The sequence below is a fragment of the Poromitra crassiceps genome, assembly GCF_964638095.1.
Source record: "Poromitra crassiceps genome assembly, chromosome: 6".
Classification (NCBI taxonomy): domain Eukaryota; kingdom Metazoa; phylum Chordata; class Actinopteri; order Beryciformes; family Melamphaidae; genus Poromitra; species Poromitra crassiceps.
In genome coordinates, this window is record NC_139627.1 from 39,745,468 (window position 1) to 39,765,088 (window position 19,621).

Genomic DNA, 19,621 nt, shown 5'->3' on the forward strand with positions numbered 1-19,621 from the left:
TAGCTGGTTATTCATACCTGCTCATGCTTGTGGAAAGATATTGTGCAGCGTATAATTAATATCCAACTTGTGTCTGTGTGCTTAATTTCTAATCATCGATAAGAAAGGTGACAGGCAACAGTGGCAAATGAGAATTAAATCATTCAGAAGGTGTGTGTGTGTGTGTGTGTGTGTGTGTGGTGGTCGAGAGTAGGCTACTGTACATGTAATGGCGTTGTGTAGGTGGTACTTGCAGCAACCCATGTTAAGGGCTTGTCCAGGGGTGGATTCGAATTGCCGACCCTCGGCTTGGGAGTCCAACATGTTAACCGCAACACCAAGAGAGCTAGCTCCCTTGGCGGAGCTGGTTAACATGCCTTTATACCTGGGGAGTGAGTTTAACCAATCCACTCGCTACCACTCGGGACTCACGAGGAATCCGCGCTGATTCAACTCGGTTACATACCGTAAATTCCGGACCATAAGGCGCACCGGTATATAAGCCGCAGCAGCAAAATTTACTGTTTTTTACATATATAAGCCGCACCGGACTATAAGCCGCGGGCGTTTTGATGTTTAATTACCATATGTAAGGGTTCGTACACAGAGGGGATTGTCGGGAAAGAGATGGCTGTTTGGGGAAGCTCCCATTTATTAACATTTCAACAAAACAAAACAAAAGTCAGGTCACTAATCCCCAGACAAAATCACACAACAATAGGCTATATGTGCAGCAAACGGCTGTAACCAGAGAAGTCAAGTCACTAATCCTCGTCTTCCTCTTCTTCCTGCGTACTGAAACCACCAAAGTCCTCATCTTCAGTGTCGGAAACGAACAGGTTCAGGGTGGCTTCGTCAACCACTCTCCTCTCTCCTTCATTGTCACTCAAAACCAACGAACTCCTCTTCGTCACTGTCGGTGTCGGCATCGAACAGCCTCTGAAGCCAGTGGCGCCGGAACGAGTTTGCAATAAGGGGGACACAATTTATTTTATTTATTTATTTTTTCTAATTTTTTTTTTTTTTTTTTTTTTTTTTAAATTGACGTTTTTATGGACGTTTGGATGATTTTTAGCCATATTTAGATGAATATCTCATTTTAAATTAACATTAGGATTATACTGTAGTAATGTAATTATTCAGTATTTTTCCTTTTCTCACTCACTTGGTGACCTGCTCTCCCTTTAGGTAATTTTATAATTACACTACAACAGACAGCAACACAGGCAGAAACACTGAACTTATTATTATTATTATTATTATCACTTCGAAACACAGTGCAAAACTTGTCATCTCAACACAAAAATAAAATAACAATAACCGTATACGATTATAGCAGCAGCCAATGACAGTGAGTGCAGTACAGAGTCCAGGTCTGTCTGTCTCTCAGGTGTAATAATCCCACAATGATCATGGCTTTAACAAGTGTCACAGGCTGTGTAAACAGTGTAAAGTGGGCTCTCTGTAACTTGATCCCTGGGTCTGTCTGTCTCAGGTGTAATAATCCCACAATGATCACGGCTTTAACAAGCATCACAGGCTGTGTAAACAGTGTAAAGTGGGCTCTAAGCGTCAGGGGCAGTTGCCCCCTCAGATTAAAAAAAAAAAAAAAAAAAAAAATTTTTTAGGGGGACCAAATTTTAAGGGGGACAAAATGTCCCCATGTCCCCCTTGTTCCGGCGCCAGTGTCTGAAGCCTCTGACGGCCCTCAGCGCCAGCTGTGGCGGCGTCATCCTCTTCATCCCGCAGCAGTCCAGCCTTTTGGAACCCGTTGGTGATTGTGGATGTTTTCACACTCCTATAATATTCCGTGATCTTCCTTTGTGTGAATTCGCCGAAGTTTGTGATTTTCTCCTGGTAGTCGGGAGGGAGTTGTTCAGTAGTTCTCGCCCGGACGGACAGTCCCTTTCGTCTCATGAATCGGAAGCACCAAGATGGGCCACCTATGAAATGTTCAATTTTCATTTCGGTGGCGACTGTTTTGGCCTTCAGTCGGATCTGCACCGTGGAAACGCCTCGGCCGTCTGCTCTCTGGGTCAACACCCAATCTTCAAGGGAATCTTCAAGTTCGGGCCATCTGCTTTTATGACCTCTGAAGGACTTTTTGGTCTTCTTGCACTGAGACAGTTCCTCCTGCTGCACCTTCCAACGCCTCACCATTGACTCGTCGATGCCCAGGTTACGCGCTGCTGCTCTATTTCCCTCTTTTAATGCGAGATTGACTGCTTTCAACTTGAAAGCTGCGTCGTGTGAATTTCTGCGTACCTTCCCCATGGTAAGTGAGAGAGAGTTGCTTCTACTGCTCGTCTTGTTGTGATTCCGGGCTGCTGATGAACTTTGAACTGGTAGGAGTAACCGGTTGATTTCCGCCAATAATGTCAAGTCTTTCATACACAAAAGCAATTCAAGGTGCTTTACAAAAAAATAATCGAAAAAACAAGCAGCAAAGCAATGCACATAAAATGTGCTGATGAAGCTGTGTAACCTGTAAAATCCATCGATTTTGGAGGTCACCGAGTGGCCGTTTGCTTACCGTAATTACCATATGTAAGGGTTCACGCACAGAGGGGATTGTTGGCTGTTTGAGGAAGCTCCCATTTACCGTATTACCGTAACATTTCAACAAAACAACATAACACAACACCACCTTTGTTTATTTTTACAGTGCACACAGTGTCCGCGGTGTGGTGAAAAGAGGGCAAGAGAGGAAATTAAAACAGAAGTGGATTTATAGTTAGAAAGAGTGCTAAAAAAGAGAGATTTTATTTGTATTTTTTTTTTTTTTTCTGAAAAAATCCATAGATAAGCCGCACCGTTATATAAGCCGCAGGGCCAAAAAACGGGGAAAAAGCCGCGGCTTATAGTCCAGAATTTACGGTACACACTTGTCTCACCTAATATTGAGTCATTCCAGTCACACACATATATGAAGTCAATCAGCTCCCTCTTTCACATGTGTGGACCACACACACACGCACGCACACACACGCACACGCACACACACGCACACGCACACACACACACACACGCACACGCAGACGCACACGCGCACACACACACACACACACACACACACACACACGCACAAACACTCTCTTTCTCACACACACACACACACACACACACACAAACACTCTCTTTCTCACACACACACACACACACACACACACACACACACACACACACACACACACACACTCCATAGACAGTGGCAATCAACCATTAAGGCATGCGGTGGACCAAAATAGAAAGTGTTGATTGATAAAGTAACAGATGGCATGAGGACTGGTGCATTGAAGTATAGCCACTTCAATCTAGACTACAGTAGCAGCAGGGCATCTTGTTCAGAAAGCAGCTTGTAAAAAAAAATAGCCTAAGTGAATTTGTGAGAGATAGCCTAGCAGAGCACAACACAATCAGACCACAAGGAAGCCTACTGTCCAAAACCCCATTGTGGCATCCCGGTGGCTCACCTGGTAGAGTGCGAACCACTAAATGGCATGGCCGACCCACGTTAGAATCCATCCCCTCTCTCTCCCCACCTTTCCTCTCTATCTGCTATATGTCCTATCCAATAAAGGTAAAAATGCCCCAAAAATAATCAAAAAAAGAGAGGGGAAAAAGTGGTTTGTGGGCTTGATCCCTGACTGTTTGTTTCCTGACTGTGACACTTTCTGTGATTCTCTGTGATCCCTCTGTCTGTAACCCTGTGCCCTGTCCCCTACAGGAGAATACCCGGTCATGAACAGAAATTGAAACAATGTAGGCTATAATGATTCAGTCGGTCCATTTCGCCAGTCAGTTAACAATATTTCGTATAAAATAAACCATCATAATTTCTGATCAAACTTAATGATTGCAATATTAAGTCATAAATTTCCTTTAATGGTCAATTTTAACCTTTATAATATAAAAGATTGTAGGCTATTATGAATAGAAGCTGAACAAATTCTGACTTTCAGAAGCAAGCAGTGGAGGGTAAACCCACTTAAACTTATACCCTTTTTATTTAAAGAATAGAATTTGCCCACAAGATCCACAAGATTACCTAAATTAAAAGTAACCCTAAATTCAAAGTAAACATCTTAGGACTAATGCTGCAGTCATTAAGAGCACATGCAGGGTCATTTAAAGAAAATAGGCCTATTTTACCTACTTTTCTGAAAATATAATTTAGCTTGAATTGTTTGCCTGACTGCGTGGAGGTTTACCCAGCACATCGCTGTCCCATTACCGCTCACCTTTCTGCTTCGCACGCTGTGGTATGAGGAGCGTGGCCGCGTTACCGCAGGTGATGTTTGCGGGCTCCAAGCTCCCGTTAGCGGTTCCGTTCTGCGCATCACTCTGCGCTCCGACGCACTCCGAGGACGCAGACGTGTCGTTCTGCGCATAGAAATCCATTTTGTTTAAAATCTTACAAAAAGTTCAACACAGACATTCTATGAATGAGTGCCTCTGAAGGGGTAAAATAACTGGAAAAAGCATCCATTCACAGTTGGTCTATACGAGGATGAGGAATCATACAAAAAATAAAATAAAGCAACAGTAGCCTATTTTTCTTTGCCTTTTAGTCTGTTTTACGCAGCAGTTAGCTATGTGTTGTTGGTCAGTGCGGCATCACACATTTGTGCGCACCATGGAGGGAAGAGGACCGCACCGCGCTTGTCTTGCCACATGAGTGAGTGGGTTTAACAGCCCACCGGAGTCGGAGTCGGTATGTGTGTGTGTGTGTGTGTGTGTGTGTGTGTGTGTGTGTGTGTGTGTGTGCGTGCGTGCGTGCGTGCGTGCGTGCGTGCGTGTGTGTGTGTGCGTGCGTGTGTGCGTGCGTGCGTGCGTGTGCGTTGGGTCCAGGTTGGGTCTGGTAGCCAATAGGCTACTCATCAATGTTGGGTGAAAACAGTGATCTTAGGCTAGTTAGTAATTTCCAGCATGTATAGGCATATTAATTATATAGCCATAGGCTAGTCATACCAACATAGCCGATAGGTCATTGCTGCGTTCTCTATTAGTTTTGAATTTAATTATTCCCACCACATTCATTTAATCAATTCCCTTCCCATTTCAGTAGGCTATGTGGCACATTATAAACTGGTTAGGCTATAAGAAGGCTAATGGCAGAAACATAGGCTACTTCCTCTGGGTGGAAAGCGTCAACAAAGCATAAAGCTTTGGAAATCATGTAACACTAGGTTTCATTGATCATTCACAGATCATCCTAATTTGTGAAGGCAAGGGTAAACTTTACAATAAGTGCACACAATTTAGAGCCAACTAATGAGGATGGTCAGTTCTTGAGTAAATCCTAATCAAATGTTACAGATGATCAGTTAATTGAGAAACAAGTGAGGGAAATAGTGAGGAACTATGAGTCTATTTGAGTTCTTTAGTAGCCTATGAGGCTAGCTATTTACAAGTGCTGCCCGAATACTGAATGAGTAGCCTACTGAATCGCATAGCCTATAATTAGGCTATGTATAGCATAATATTATTATAGCCTAGAGCCTATCATTAGGCTATATATAGCATAATATTATTATAGCCTATAGCCTATCATTAGGCTACTTTTAACAGAAAAGTAAGCAACGTGACAAGTTAGCCTACTTGTGTTAATGCAGCAATCCCAACACTATTTGCCATAATTATCCTATCCAGTCCAAATTTGATCTTGTAGGCTCTCTCTCTTTCTACTGTGTTATTGTGATTGTGCTGTATGTTACTGTTTCTTGTTTGTGTATCTGTACTCGCTCTGGTGGCAAACCATGTTTCCCCTCGGGGATTAAGAATAAACAGCATACCATACCATAGTTTTTATCATTAATGGGGAGTCAATTCGCCTACCATGAATCCTATTTTGAAAGCAAAACATGGCAGCATCAGTAGCCTACTCCAACTCCACTTGTAAAGAGATGCCTTTGAACTGACGCCCCTGCAGTGCGGTCGGTGGGGAGCGCATCAGTGTCTCCAGACCTGGTAAAGTTGTAATGCCTGTAGTTATTGACATACACTGTGGTGAGTACGCCCTCAGGTGGTGTGTGAGTAGATTTCCTCTGGAAGGAGTAAGTAATGCTGAATGCAGAGCTGCCTGTTGATGAGGCAGGTTTTGGGGTAGCGCCTCCCACATTTCACGCCCAGTTGCTCCTATACCTACACCAATCACACTGAGTAGGCTAATCATAGCAATTAGCCAAATGACTGATGTTTAAATATAGTCTCTTAAAACAGACGGTTGGCTCTCGCAAATTTCAAATGCGTATGGACCGGTGCATTCGCAGAATGTAGACGAGACAGTCGGGCTTGAGAGACTTAATTTAACGACATTTATGGTGTTTTCCCCCTCCCCCCCAGTATTTCTCCCCCATGTCTCCTTGGGTGCTGTACTTATAGATGATAACCTCACACTTGCTTATACTTTTAGTCTCAGTCTCAGATGTTTTTAAGTGTGCATAGGCATGACAGTGGACATGGCATACCACAGGCATAGATCACACTGTAAAAAGAGAAATATATAGCAGATAATCTTCTTTTATTCAGATTCCAATTTTCATATTGAACTTACCCTCAACTGTAGGTAGGCAGCAGGCCTGTGGGCACTGTCAACTTCCAATTTGTCTGGGGAAAAAAGTGCAAAAGTAAGAACCTGAGCCAAAAAGACATGTGTGTATGGGTGGGTGCGGGCAGGTGCAACTGTTATTATAAACCGGTGTAGCAACCCCTGAGAGAAAAATGAATGTCCATTATTGTACAGGGCCACCTCTAATCTTTCCCCCAGTCTAATTACAGCTGGCAAAGACAGGCGATGTGAAGGGCCAATTACCCCATCTAAACGAGCCATGTGACTGAGCATGCCAATCAAGACAAAGAGAGATTGGCTAGTGCTGCCTGCTGAGTGGAGAATAAGGACCTAATCACAACCTGGATGACGTGTTGATTACTGTTGCTCCAGGGCTGATGAAGACAAGATAGAATCACTTCTGATCTGGCACTTAGCGCTCATGTCTCTATCCTCTGCTAGCTGTGTGTAGGCTGTTGCCATTAGACACCACATGTGTTGTGTTGTTTTTGTCATATAGGTGGTTTCATTGGCTCAGGTAGCCATCGCGTCACTGAACTACAGCCTTCTCTCCGGCAAACACATGGAAAGGTGATGACTGAGGGTAATGGATGGTGAAATGCATCAGTGTTAAGTTGAGCAGAAGAGGATCTCTGTCTCCTTCCACACACTCCCCTCTGGCTGTGGCTCCTGTACCCCGGGATCGATTGTTCAAACAGGCACAAGGCTTATAGTGAGTGTGGCTGGAGGCTTGTGTGTGTGTGAGAGACAGACAGAGAGCGAGAGAGTGTGTGTGTGTGTGTGTGTGTGTGTGAGAGAGAGAGAGAGAGAGAGAGAGAGAGAGAGAGAGAGAGAGAGTGAGTGAGTGAGTGAGTGAGTGAGTGAGTGTGTGTGTGTGTGTGTGTGTGTGTGTGTGTGTGTGTGTGTGTGTGTGTGTGTGTGTGTGTGTGTGCATGCGTGTAGCTATCTTAGGGTTACGTTACAATTGGGTTTAGGCTAGGGTTAGGGTTAGGTGTATTGGGGCTAGGGAATGCATTATGTCAATGAATGATAGCTGTACAAACATGAGTGTCAGCAGTGCCACACCAAGTCTGCGCAGATTCTGCCAATTCTTCAATCATCAGCCTTCCAGACTCTCAGGTCTTTCTCTTAAGTGTTGCGTGAATCCACTATGCATGTTTGTCCACCCCCCCCCCCGCCCACACACACACACACACACACTCACTCACACACACACACACACACACACACACACACACACACACACACACACACACACACACACACACACACACACACACACACACACACACACACACTGCACAGATGTACACGTCATGGATATACACACACTCATGCTCTCTCTCTCTCTCACACACACACACACACACACACACACACACACACACACACACACACACACACACACACAATAAGATCCACAAGTTATTAGGTAATCTAAGCTAAACAAACTGCACCTCAGGTCACATACATAATGATTTGCTTGAATCACGCAACGTCATCATCCTTTATGTGCTCTCGAAATTTGAAATCACTGTAGTATTCACCTTATGTAGCCCTGCCCACCTGACCCGTTGTGTCATGACTTCCTGTTCAAAATGCAGGCTGTTTTACCTGCTCAAACTAGTCTGACTCACCTGGTCAAACCTAGTTTGACTCACATATGAGTCAGACTAGGTTTATGAGTCACAGGAAGTGTAAACACAATCGTTTACACTTGCTGTTAGTCTCTTAAGTCAGACTGTGTGTGTGTGCAGGCACCATCAGAAAGGGAAGATAATGTCCAAATCCTGATAGACTAGAATAATTAAGGAGGACTCGACTCTGCCAGGAATTGGCCTCGTCTACAAACAATACATGAGTTCAGCACAATAATGAATCAATCATTACCTTTTACAGTTTTTGTTTGTTTGGCTTTGGTTTACTTGGTCAACTCTGCCCTTTTCTTACAACTAGAGTATGAAGATAAACCTTATCTAACTAAAGAACTCTCCCACAGATAGGGAACACAGCAGCCATAAAGCATGGAGGTCTTAGGGAGCTAGCCTCTGCTCTGTTTGAACCCTGTGTGGATGTTGTCCTGAAAGTAGAAATCCACCCTAAAACAGAATTCACTCAAGAAGAATATTGTTCCTATACTATCTTAACACACACACACACGCACGCACGCACGCACGCACGCACACACACACACACACACACACACACACACACACACACACACACACACACACACACGAAGAAATCAAATAACCAAGGCTTTGACCTGTTATCTTATCAAGGAACAAATCTTGTAGCTGCTCCTTTGATAATGAAATGGAGACTGAATCCTCAAACTCATATTACTCATGTAATGTTTGCTTGGGATTTTATAGACGGTTTTCACGGAATGGTCAGTCCTGCACTTGAATGTTTTTTTTTCGTTTATGTCCATAGCAAACACTGCAACAGGAAGTGAGCGGGGGTTCAATTTAGAATGTTTTTGTTGTCAAGTTAAAACCGTCTATATCAATAAGCTTAAACAAATCCAGATGGTGTGTATATTCAAAGTAAAATGATCTTGGATACTGTCACTGTGTCCAAAATCAGTTTTTCCATTGTGAGTGGAGTAACTTAGATTTGTCTCTTGACAATGAAGTCTTAGCTCTCTTGTTCCCAGCCTTAATCATGCTCACAAATTAAGACAGAGTCTAAACACACACATCCTAATCTTCAACAGATACAACACATGGAACAAACTGAGTCTGAGATGGTGCATCTCAAGGGCTTTATCCTCAAATAAGATTTTGAAATGAAAAGAAAAAGTGAAAGATGCACCCCAGATAAATGTATAAACACGTAGACAGATAAATGTATAAACATGTAGACAGATAATGTATAAACAAGTAGACAGATAATGTATAAACACGTAGACAGATAATGTATGAACACGTTACACGTAGACATATAAATGTATAAACACGTAGACAGATAAATGTATAAACACGTAGACAGATAATGTATAAACACGTAGACAGGTAATGTATAAACACGTAGACAGGTAATGTATAAACACGTAGACAGATAAATGTATAAACACGTAGACAGATAAATGTATAAACACGTAGACAGATAAATGTATAAACACGTAGACAGATACTGTAAATGTATAAACACGTAGACAGATAAATGTATGAACACGTAGACAGACCATGTATAAACACGTAGACAGATAATGTATAAACACGTTACACGTAGACAGATAATGTATAAACACGTTACACGTAGACAGATAAATGTATAAACACGTAGACAGATAATGTATAAACACGTAGACAGATAATGTATAAACACGTAGACAGGTAATGTATAAACACGTAGACAGATAATGCATAAACACGTAGACAGATAAATGTATAAACACGTAGACAGATAATGTATAAACACGTAGACAGGTAATGTATAAACACGTAGACAGATAAATGTATAAACACGTAGACAGATAAATGTATAAACACATAGACAGATAAATGTATAAACACGTAGACAGATAAATGTATAAACACGTAGACAGATACTGTAAATGTATAAACACGTAGACAGATAAATGTATGAACACGTAGACAGACCATGTATAAACACGTAGACAGATAATGTATAAACACGTTACACGTAGACAGATAATGTATAAACACGTTACACGTAGACAGATAAATGTATAAACACGTAGACAGATAATGTATAAACGCGTAGACAGGTAATGTATAAACATGTATACAGATAATGCATAAACAAGTAGACAGATAATGCATAAACAAGTAGACAGATAATGTATAAACACGTAGACAGATAATGTATAAACACATAGACAGACAATGTATAAACACATAGACAGATAATGTATAAACACATAGACAGATAAATGCATAAACATGTAGACAGATAATGTATAAACACGTAGACAGATAATGCATAAAGACATAGACCGATAATGTATAAACACATAGACAGACAATGTATAAACACATAGACAGATAATGCATGAACACGTAGACAGATAATGTATAAACACGTAGACAGATAATGTATAAGCACATACACAGATAATGCATAAACACGTAGACAGATAATGTATAAACACGTAGACAGATAATGCATAAACACGTAGACAGATAATGTATAAACACGTAGACAGATAATGTATAAACACGTAGACAGATAATGTATAAGCACGTAGACAGATAATGCATAAACACGTAGACAGATAATGTATAAACACGTAGACAGATCATGTATAAACACGTAGACAGATAATGTATAAACACGTAGACAGATAATGTATAAACACGTAGACAGATAATGTATAAACACGTAGACAGATAATGTATAAACACGTAGACAGATAATGTATAAACACGTAGACAGATAAATGTATAAACACGTAGACAGATAATGCATAAACACGTAGACAGATAATGTATAAACACGTAGACAGATAATGCATAAACACGTAGACAGATAAATGTATAAACACGTAGACAGATAAATGTATAAACACGTAGACAGATAATGTATAAACACGTAGACAGATCATGCATAAACACGTAGACAGATAATGTATAAACACGTAGACAGATTATGCATAAACACGTAGACAGATAATGCATAAACACGTAGACAGATAATGTGTAAACACGTAGACAGATAATGCATAAACACGTAGACAGATCATGCATAAACACGTAGACAGATAATGTATAAACACGTAGACAGATAAATGTATAAACACGTAGACAGATAAATGTATAAACACGTACAGATAAATGTATAAACACGTAGACAGATAATGTATAAACACATAAGACAGGAGCCAGTTTGAGTGCAGTGCTCTTCATCACTCATAAACGGAGTGGGCTGTCGGCACTCGGGAGCAGAGGACGGTTAGTTAGAGATCTATTTCATGTTCTCATAATTATATTTACAACCATAACGAACCGCGATGTGACCGAAAAAGTGTCATTTACGCAGGGTAAGCAGAATGCCCCGCAGGCTCTCGTTCTAGCCTGTTTTGAGTGTTTGAGGAGTGTACTCGGTGCGACAAATCTTCTGTGGCGATCCGAATGAACCCAAAAGTATTTGTGGGTAGAAAACATCATATTTTAAGCTGGAAATGAGGACCGTGGTGTAAAAAACCGAAATTCTCCTTTAAGTATGGTTTTCGAGTACTTTATACACCACTGCATCCCAAGCAGTTTGAAGGAGTCCACCCGTGAAAAGAGAGGACAAGGTGTTCGCAGGAAAGTGTCTGGTCAGACAAAGCTACCAGGCAAATGGATGGATTTTCTTCATGACCCAATAAATAAGAAGGAACTGTTTGCCTTTTTGACATCCAGGATTGAAGAGTTCAACTGGCCACCAGACAAAGCTTTATATGTCACATCAGGGCAAGCTGTGTCATCTTTTGGTTCCAGTAGCACCATGAAAAGTTGCAATCATGAGGAGGCAGACACCAGGATTGTGGTTCATGTACACCATGCACTGGAGCAAGGAGCAAAACGTGTCCTTGTGCGTACTGTGGACACTGATGTCATAGTGGTCCTTGCAGGCGTATTTCATGATTTAGTTGTGATTCAACCTTTGACTGACATCTGGGTCACTTTTGGCATGGGCCACAAATACAGATTTTACCACATAAACAAGATATGTGAAAATCTAGGGGAGCCAAGATCTCCCACATATCTCCAATATGCAATCTCCATGCATATTCAGGTTGTGACACAACATCTGCCTTCAATGGTAAGGGTAAGAAGTCAGCTTGGCGGGCCTGGCAGGCCTATTGTGATGCAACAGAAATATTTGTTAGTCTGGCCAAACGTCCCTTCCAGCAGTTCGAGAGATTTACTGTTATCCTGTATGACAAATCCAGTCCTTTGACCTCCATCAACCAGAAGAAAATAACTCTTCTGTCATGAGAATCGGGCAATGGAGAAACTGCCACCCACCCAGGATGCGCTACTTCAACATATTCAACGGGCAGTGTATCAAGCAGGCATCTGGGCGACCAGCACACAAACACAGCAAGTGCTTCCTTCCCCACAGGACTATGGATGGACCAAGGAGGAATTGGGGTCGTGGGTGCCAGTTTGGTCAACAATCCCAGAGGTCTCCAGAGCATGCAGAGAGCTGATCAAATGCTCTTGTAAAGGGGACTGTTCACACTGCAAATGTGGCAAAGCCACTTTAGACTGCTCACCACTTTGCAAGTGCCACTGTACCAAATAGATATCTGCCCAGGTAAAACCTTTTTTCTACCTTATGATGCATATTAATTTACACTTTAATCATGTCTAAGCAGATATAGGATACATGTATATCAAAATTAGCAATTTTGGAAATAATCTGAAATTTGATTATGCCTAGGGACTTGAATATAGCAGTCGTTTTTCACTTATTTTATTGATATTGATGGTGTTGCGATTTCATATTTTACATGGCCATTTTCTCAGGGCTCCTACTCTAAAATTGTATAATAGACCCTCAGGAAGCCTCATGCAAAATTTGGTGCTTTTATCCACCCGGTAACGGTAATTTCACTAAGCCACCTGACTATCAGTTCATGTAGTCTGATGAAGAGCACTGCACTCGAAACACCTGCATTAACAAATCTATATATTTTGGGAGCAGAACTCCATTTTCCTTCCACAAATCAAGACTGACTGAAATGTTTGAGATCGTAGCCCTAAAACTGACACAAATCCAGACTGACTGAAATGTTTGAGATCAGAGCACTAAGACTGACACAAATCCAGACTGACTGAAATGTTTGAGATCGTAGCACTAAGACTGACACAAATCCAGACTGACTGAAATGTTTGAGATCAGAGCACTAAGACTGACACAAATCCAGACTGACTGAAATGTTTGAGATCAGAGCACTAAGACTGACACAGATCCAGACTGACTGAAATGTTTGAGATCAGAGCACTAAGACTGACACAGATCCAGACTGACTGAAATGTTTGAGATCAGAGCACTAAGACTGACACAGATCCAGACTGAGTGAAATGTTTGAGATCGTAGCACTAAGACTGACACAAATTCCATTTCAGGGTGGCTTTTCCCTGTGTGGCAGTGACATTGATGCAGAGATGACTGATTTGTTGGTGGCTGCCTTGTCCCACACCAACTGTGTTCTCCTGAGACAGATTGGACAGCGCTGTGTTCTCCTGAGACAGATTGGACAGCGCTGTGTTCTCCTGAGACAGATTGGACAGCGCTGTGTTCTCCTGAGACAGATTGGAGAGCGCTGTGTTCTCCTGAGACAGTGCTGACACGAGACACTGTTAAATAACTCAGCCTTTAGGCCCACCTTTGGCCTGTCAAAGTCCCTGCAGAGAGGGAGGGAAGAAATTAGATGGGGGAGGGAGGGAGAGAGAGAGAGAGAGAGAGAGAGAGAGAGAGAGAGAGAGAGAGAGAGAGAGAGAGAGAGAGAGAGAGAGAGAGAGAGAGAGAGAGAGGAGTAGGACAGGTTGAAGATACAGGAGATAACAAGCTAAGCCTTGACAGGTTAGCTCCTCCTTTGGACTGGGAGATTGAACAGAGAGGAGCTGGTGAGTGACCTTTAATGAAGAGTTCCATTTCAAAACACTGTATATCTGTATTAAGATCCAAGTTGTTACCTGAAATTCATGACCACATTTTAAAAACATCCTTGAAAAATGGCAGCATGCAATTTTCTTAAGATTGCTAACAATTAAACTGATCATATACAGGACATTCTTCAAGTATGTCAACAATTTAATTTGTGAGATATCTCATTTTGAAACAAATCTCGTAACTATATCTTTATTGTATCTTTATCTTTGTATGGATGGAATATATTTTTACACTATAGTTCTTAAATTATTCGCAAGGTGTTTATTGTCATCCAAGTGAATTGCAATTCTATGTCGTGATTTATTACATTAGATTTCTGCTTGCTTTGTACAGGAGAACATTCAGTGTTTGGTAAAATATTATGATGTATGTACTGCACTCTTGTACATCACTGAGTAAAGGTTTTTTCCCCTCGTCTTTCTTCGTTTGGCAGGTTACTTTATGTATAGATAAAATATTTGAATAGTTAAGTAGGCTAATTATAGATTTATAGATTACATTTGCTTCTAATGCTGCTCTTATTTCATTGTCAACTTCTGATGGAGATTTGTCATGTTTTGGAGATCACAATTCCAGAATAAGACATAATCCAACACTAATCCAACATAAAAACATTTATCCACTCACTCTTATGAGGCAGAGCCTACACGCACAGGCACATGTCCACACACCAGTGTGCACATCATTTATGTCCTTTTGATAGTTGTCTCATAAGAGGATTATTGAAATGTTTTACAGTGGATTCAAAGTTCAGACATTCTTGTTAAAAGAGAGTCCTTGCCACATTCAGCTGTGTCCGCAGTACCACCGTTAACCATTAACTGTCACTATAGAGTTAGCATGGAGGATTAACTTATTTTCCGAAGCTATCAGCACTTGCAGTTCCTTGGCTTTAGGGTTATCTGCCTCTAAATGAGTGTGTGTGTGTGTGTGTGTGTGTGTGTGTGTGTGTGTGTGTGTGTGTGTGTGTGTGTGTGTGTGTGTGTGTGTGCGTGCGTGCGTGCGTGCGTGCGTGCGCGTGTTTGTTAGGCCGAAGAGTGAGAGAAAGAAGGGAAGGGATTTCAAGGTTGGCCAACAAAGTCTTACTAAATCCAATATCTGCAGCCATTCCTTCACTGAAGCATCACATTGACCAATGGAAAGCGTAACACTTATCTCAACCTCGTGTTTATCTTTGTACATCACCGTTTTATAGCCTAATAAGACTTCTCAAGTGTCCCCATATCTATCCGTGGATTTAATATACGTTTCTGTCATTTGGGTATATCATATCAGCGGATCATGTTTACAATGCTCAAAAATACCTAAAGATTCACCACACCTTAAAAAGAAGATTGGAGGATATACTTTGTGACTATGTAGAATAAACATACCCGTCTCCTCTGGTAGGACATGGCTAGACTGAGTCTCACTTCCGGGTCTCTATTCGCGTCGCCTGGGTACAGGCAGAGGGTGATCGCTGTCACCAAGAGGCACGGCCAGACGTTTGGCTTCTTCCTGAGGGCGGAGCATGGAGAGGGCGGCCACCTGATCCGCTGCCTGGAAATGGGAAGTCCTGCTGAGCTGGCTGGCATGAAGGATGGAGACCGGCTCCTACGGGTCAACGGAACCTTTGTTGATGGATTGCCCCATTCAGAGGTAAGCAGGGAGTGGAGTTACAGCAGTGTAATCCCAAATCAGATTCATAGCAACTCCTGAACTGACAGTATTCAGGGTCAGTCATAAGCAATTTTTCCCTTCAAACTCTCTTTCTGTGTGTTCCCCTGTGGCAGGTGGTGGACCTGGTAAAAGACAGTGGATCGTCAGTCACTTTCCACATTATGGATGCAGTCTCCTACAAGAATGCCATGGCAGATGGAGTGGACCTGTGTGATCCTCTGGCCAGACCAGCTGTCAACGGAGTGACCAGACAGACACTGAAACCCAAACTCTGCTACCTGGTCAAGTCCAGCTCAGGCTATGGATTTTCTCTGCGCTCGGCCAGAGGTGAGCTGAGAAGACACGGCTATGGAATCACAATCTGGGTCAATTGATCAAAAAAGGAAACCAGTCAGTTAAATACGACAATCCAGTTACGACATCCATCATACAAAGAAAACAAATGTACTGTATCATCTCAGTTAGGCGCCCCTTTGTGGGGGGGATTGGCTAAAAGAGAGAAGTTGACAGATCTTAAGAGCCACTAAAAACAAATCACGATACTCAAACTAAAAAATGGTCTCCCTAATTACTGCTCAAACATGTATGGGTAAAGATGTTTGAATATTTCATTGGTTTGTTCTCTTTCATTTCCGTTGTGATTGTCGATATGTTCGATACTGTAACTTCCTAGGTGAGCAGGGCTTGTCCATGACGGAGGTGACCCCAGGAGGCGTGGCTGAGAGAGCAGGCGTCAGAGCCAATGACCGTCTGCTGGAGATCAACGGGGAGAACATCGAGGGTGCCACGCACGAGCAAGTGGTGGAGAAGATCAAGGCGGCGGGCAGTAGTGTCATGTTCCTATTGGTTGATGAGGAAACAAACCGGTACTACCAGAACAAGAGCATCAAGTTAGGAGCGGAGCTAGCCACAGTCAAGCACCTGCCACACAAGCCGCGCATCACTGACATCATCATGACCGAAGGATCTGATGGCTACGGCTTCTTCCTCAGGGTGGAGCCCAACCAGACAGGCATGCTCATATACTGATATTACACCTGCACTATTAATAGGGATTGGACGATATGCAGACGGATCTGATTTGACATGCGACCCAGACGAACACAATCTGCCCGATTATTATAGTAGTAAACAAACAGCACCGACTGTCATACCCACTGATGATGTCATGGTTGTATTGAATCATGAATCCGATCTTCTTCACTTCTTATCCCCTGCAAACGTCTTTTTGCGGTTTCTGTAGCCAGTGGGTTTTTACGGGGTGAGGGTTGCAACTCTGGATGGACACCCACTGATGATGAATGCCCCACAACGGTCGAGGCTCAGGCTGGGCATGCTTTGGCCACCACTCGACGATTGTAGGGTATGACATCATCAGTCACCATTGGCCACTAGCCTGGGTGAACCCAGCCTTCAACGTGACGTCACAGACTGATGGTATATGGAGGTCACGTGGACGCTGGGTTTACCCAGGCTAATTGGCCACCCACCACTCGACGTTCTAAGCATGCTCAGTTGACCTCAGTAGGTATGACATCATCAGTTACCACTCGACGACGATGACAATGACGTCATCGCTCTGGCCACCACTCGACGATTGTGGGCCATGACATCATCAGCGGGGATAACATCACTTGACGATTGTGGGGCATTCATCATCAGTGGGTGTCCATCCAGAGTTGCAACCCTCACCCCGTAAAAACCCACTGGCTACAGAAACCGCAAAAAGACGTTTGCAGGGGATAAGAAGTGAAGAAGATCGGATTCATGATTCAATACAACCATGGGTACAATGTAATGTAGAAAAAGTTCAGTCTTACATTTATTTCTAAGACACAAATCTTTCAACCAAGACCAACCAAGGCTTGCTAGAATGCAAACAAATTAATCATGTCAAGAATTAATCATGTCATTACAAAGAGAAAATAATATAATTTGAATGAAGAGCATGTGAAATTGTGATGGGAAAGCAGTCTCATTTGTGATTACTCGAGCAGAATAAAATGCAGCTAATACTGCAATTCATTTTTCTGCCCCGCAATCCATATAATCACATTTTTGTATGGCGATAAATTGAAGTTTGATATATCGTCCCATCCCTAACTAACTATTATTAATTATTATTATATTATTTAACAACAAACTGCAGAGAACCTGTGTCTTGACAGTGTACTGACTGCCACCATACAGGCCACTTCATCAAGGGCATAGACAAAGGGAGTCCAGCAGAGAGGGCAGGTCTGAAGGACATGGACCGGCTGGTGGCTGTGAACGGGCAAGTGGTGGACGACTGCACCCATGAGCAAGTGGTGGATAGGGTCAGACAGAGTGGCTACAAATGCTGCCTCCTGGTGGTGGACAAAGACACTGACAATATGTACAAAATGGTGAGCCTGAACTGTGAGTCAGAGTATACCTGTGATTTCAAGAGACACTGCAGACTCTAGATATCTTGTTCTGTCCTCCGCAGGCTGGAGCTTCTCCGATGCTCTACTGGGAAGAGACGACAGCTTCGACCGAAGAGGGAAAGGGTTCGTCCGCTCCACCCAGCTACACAGAGGCCATGCATTTACCTGCTCCCGTCCGACCATCAACACCTGTTAAGAAGGAAGAGGGCCTGAAGCCTAAATTGTGTAGGATGAAGACCTCCTCAGATGGCTATGGCTTCCACCTCAATGGCATCAAGGGTGTGTGTGGTCAGTACATCAAAGAGGTAAGACATACCCAAGAGAACAACGTTAACATTAATTCGCAATCAAATTGTTTGAAACGGTTTAGAGATCTTGGATGCTCCCCCTTTTTCAGGTGGTGACGGGTGGGGCAGCAGACAGGGCAGGTCTGGAGGATGACGATATTGTGGTGGAGGTGAATGGTGTGAACGTGGAGAAGTGCACCCATGAAGAGGCGGTGGCAATGATCCGCAGCAGCGGCAGCTCTCTGGAGCTACTGGTGGCCACAAAGAGTGTGTACGACCAGCTCGAAGCCAAAGGAGTGGCCATCACTCCCCTGCTCCTTGGGCAAACGTCTTCTGTGCAGGTTCACACACCAGCCACTCCAGAGGCCTGCAAGGTGAGACCAGCCACTCCAGAGGCCTGCAAGGTGAGACCAGCCACTCCAGAGGCCTGCAAGGTGAGACCAGCCACTCCAGAGGCCTGCAAGGTGAGACAAGAGGAGGCCCGGCAAGAAACCCCTCCTACACCAAGGAAAGAGAGGGTGAGTGAAGCTTATATATAAAAAAAAAAAGGTTTTCTAGATCCTGTGTGATCTAAATTTTTTCAGTCTGTTATATAAAAGCAAAAATATCATAAAAAAACATTTTTGAATGACTGTAAAAAGAAATGTTTTGTGTGTGTGTTTTCACAATCTCTCTTTTAGACCCCATCTGTGTCGTCATCTTCATCTCACGATAGCATTGATGAGAGACTCTGAAAAGTCCACCTTAAGGATCTGTCTCCTCCATCAATCCATTCTCTCATCCAAAACCATTTGCATTTTGGGCCTCACTCATGCAATTAATATTGAGGAAGAGACAAGAATACAAAGAAGAGAGACAAATTCACTTTGTCCAACATCTGCCTTTCAATCATACCAACATAATTATATCACCCGTATGAAAGAGCTGAGAAGAAAAACATTTCCTCCACATACTGTCTTTCTTTGGCATCAGCAATGTATCTATTTATTAATGTACTTGTGCAATGATCAGAGCAATGTTGCTGATTCCCTATACCCAAGACTAATAATGTTCCAAAGATTAAAAACAATAGCCTACAGAAG

General features: G+C 42.7%; 2 protein-coding genes across 2 annotated transcripts in view; one reads left to right on the plus strand and one right to left on the minus strand.

The window, feature by feature from the left end:
- Positions 1–15,579, minus strand: part of LOC310777880 (cholecystokinin receptor-like) — a gene marked incomplete at both ends in the record, with an annotated part of 55,967 nt that extends 40,388 nt beyond the window's left edge. The window contains 3 exons of the mRNA XM_083638227.1: positions 4,221–4,362; positions 13,717–13,845; positions 15,559–15,579. Coding sequence (XP_083494353.1) covers positions 4,221–4,362; positions 13,717–13,845; positions 15,559–15,579 — 292 coding nt within the window. The remainder of the gene's footprint in view (positions 1–4,220; positions 4,363–13,716; positions 13,846–15,558) is intronic.
- On the plus strand, positions 15,578–19,273 carry pdzk1 (PDZ domain containing 1; the record flags this gene model as incomplete). Its single annotated transcript, XM_083638228.1, has 7 exons — positions 15,578–15,823; positions 15,958–16,171; positions 16,518–16,856; positions 18,035–18,231; positions 18,315–18,557; positions 18,650–19,057; positions 19,220–19,273. The coding sequence occupies 7 exons, from the start codon at positions 15,578–15,580 to the stop codon at positions 19,271–19,273; spliced, it is 1,701 nt and encodes a 566-aa protein (XP_083494354.1).
- Positions 19,274–19,621: the final 348 nt, after the last annotated feature.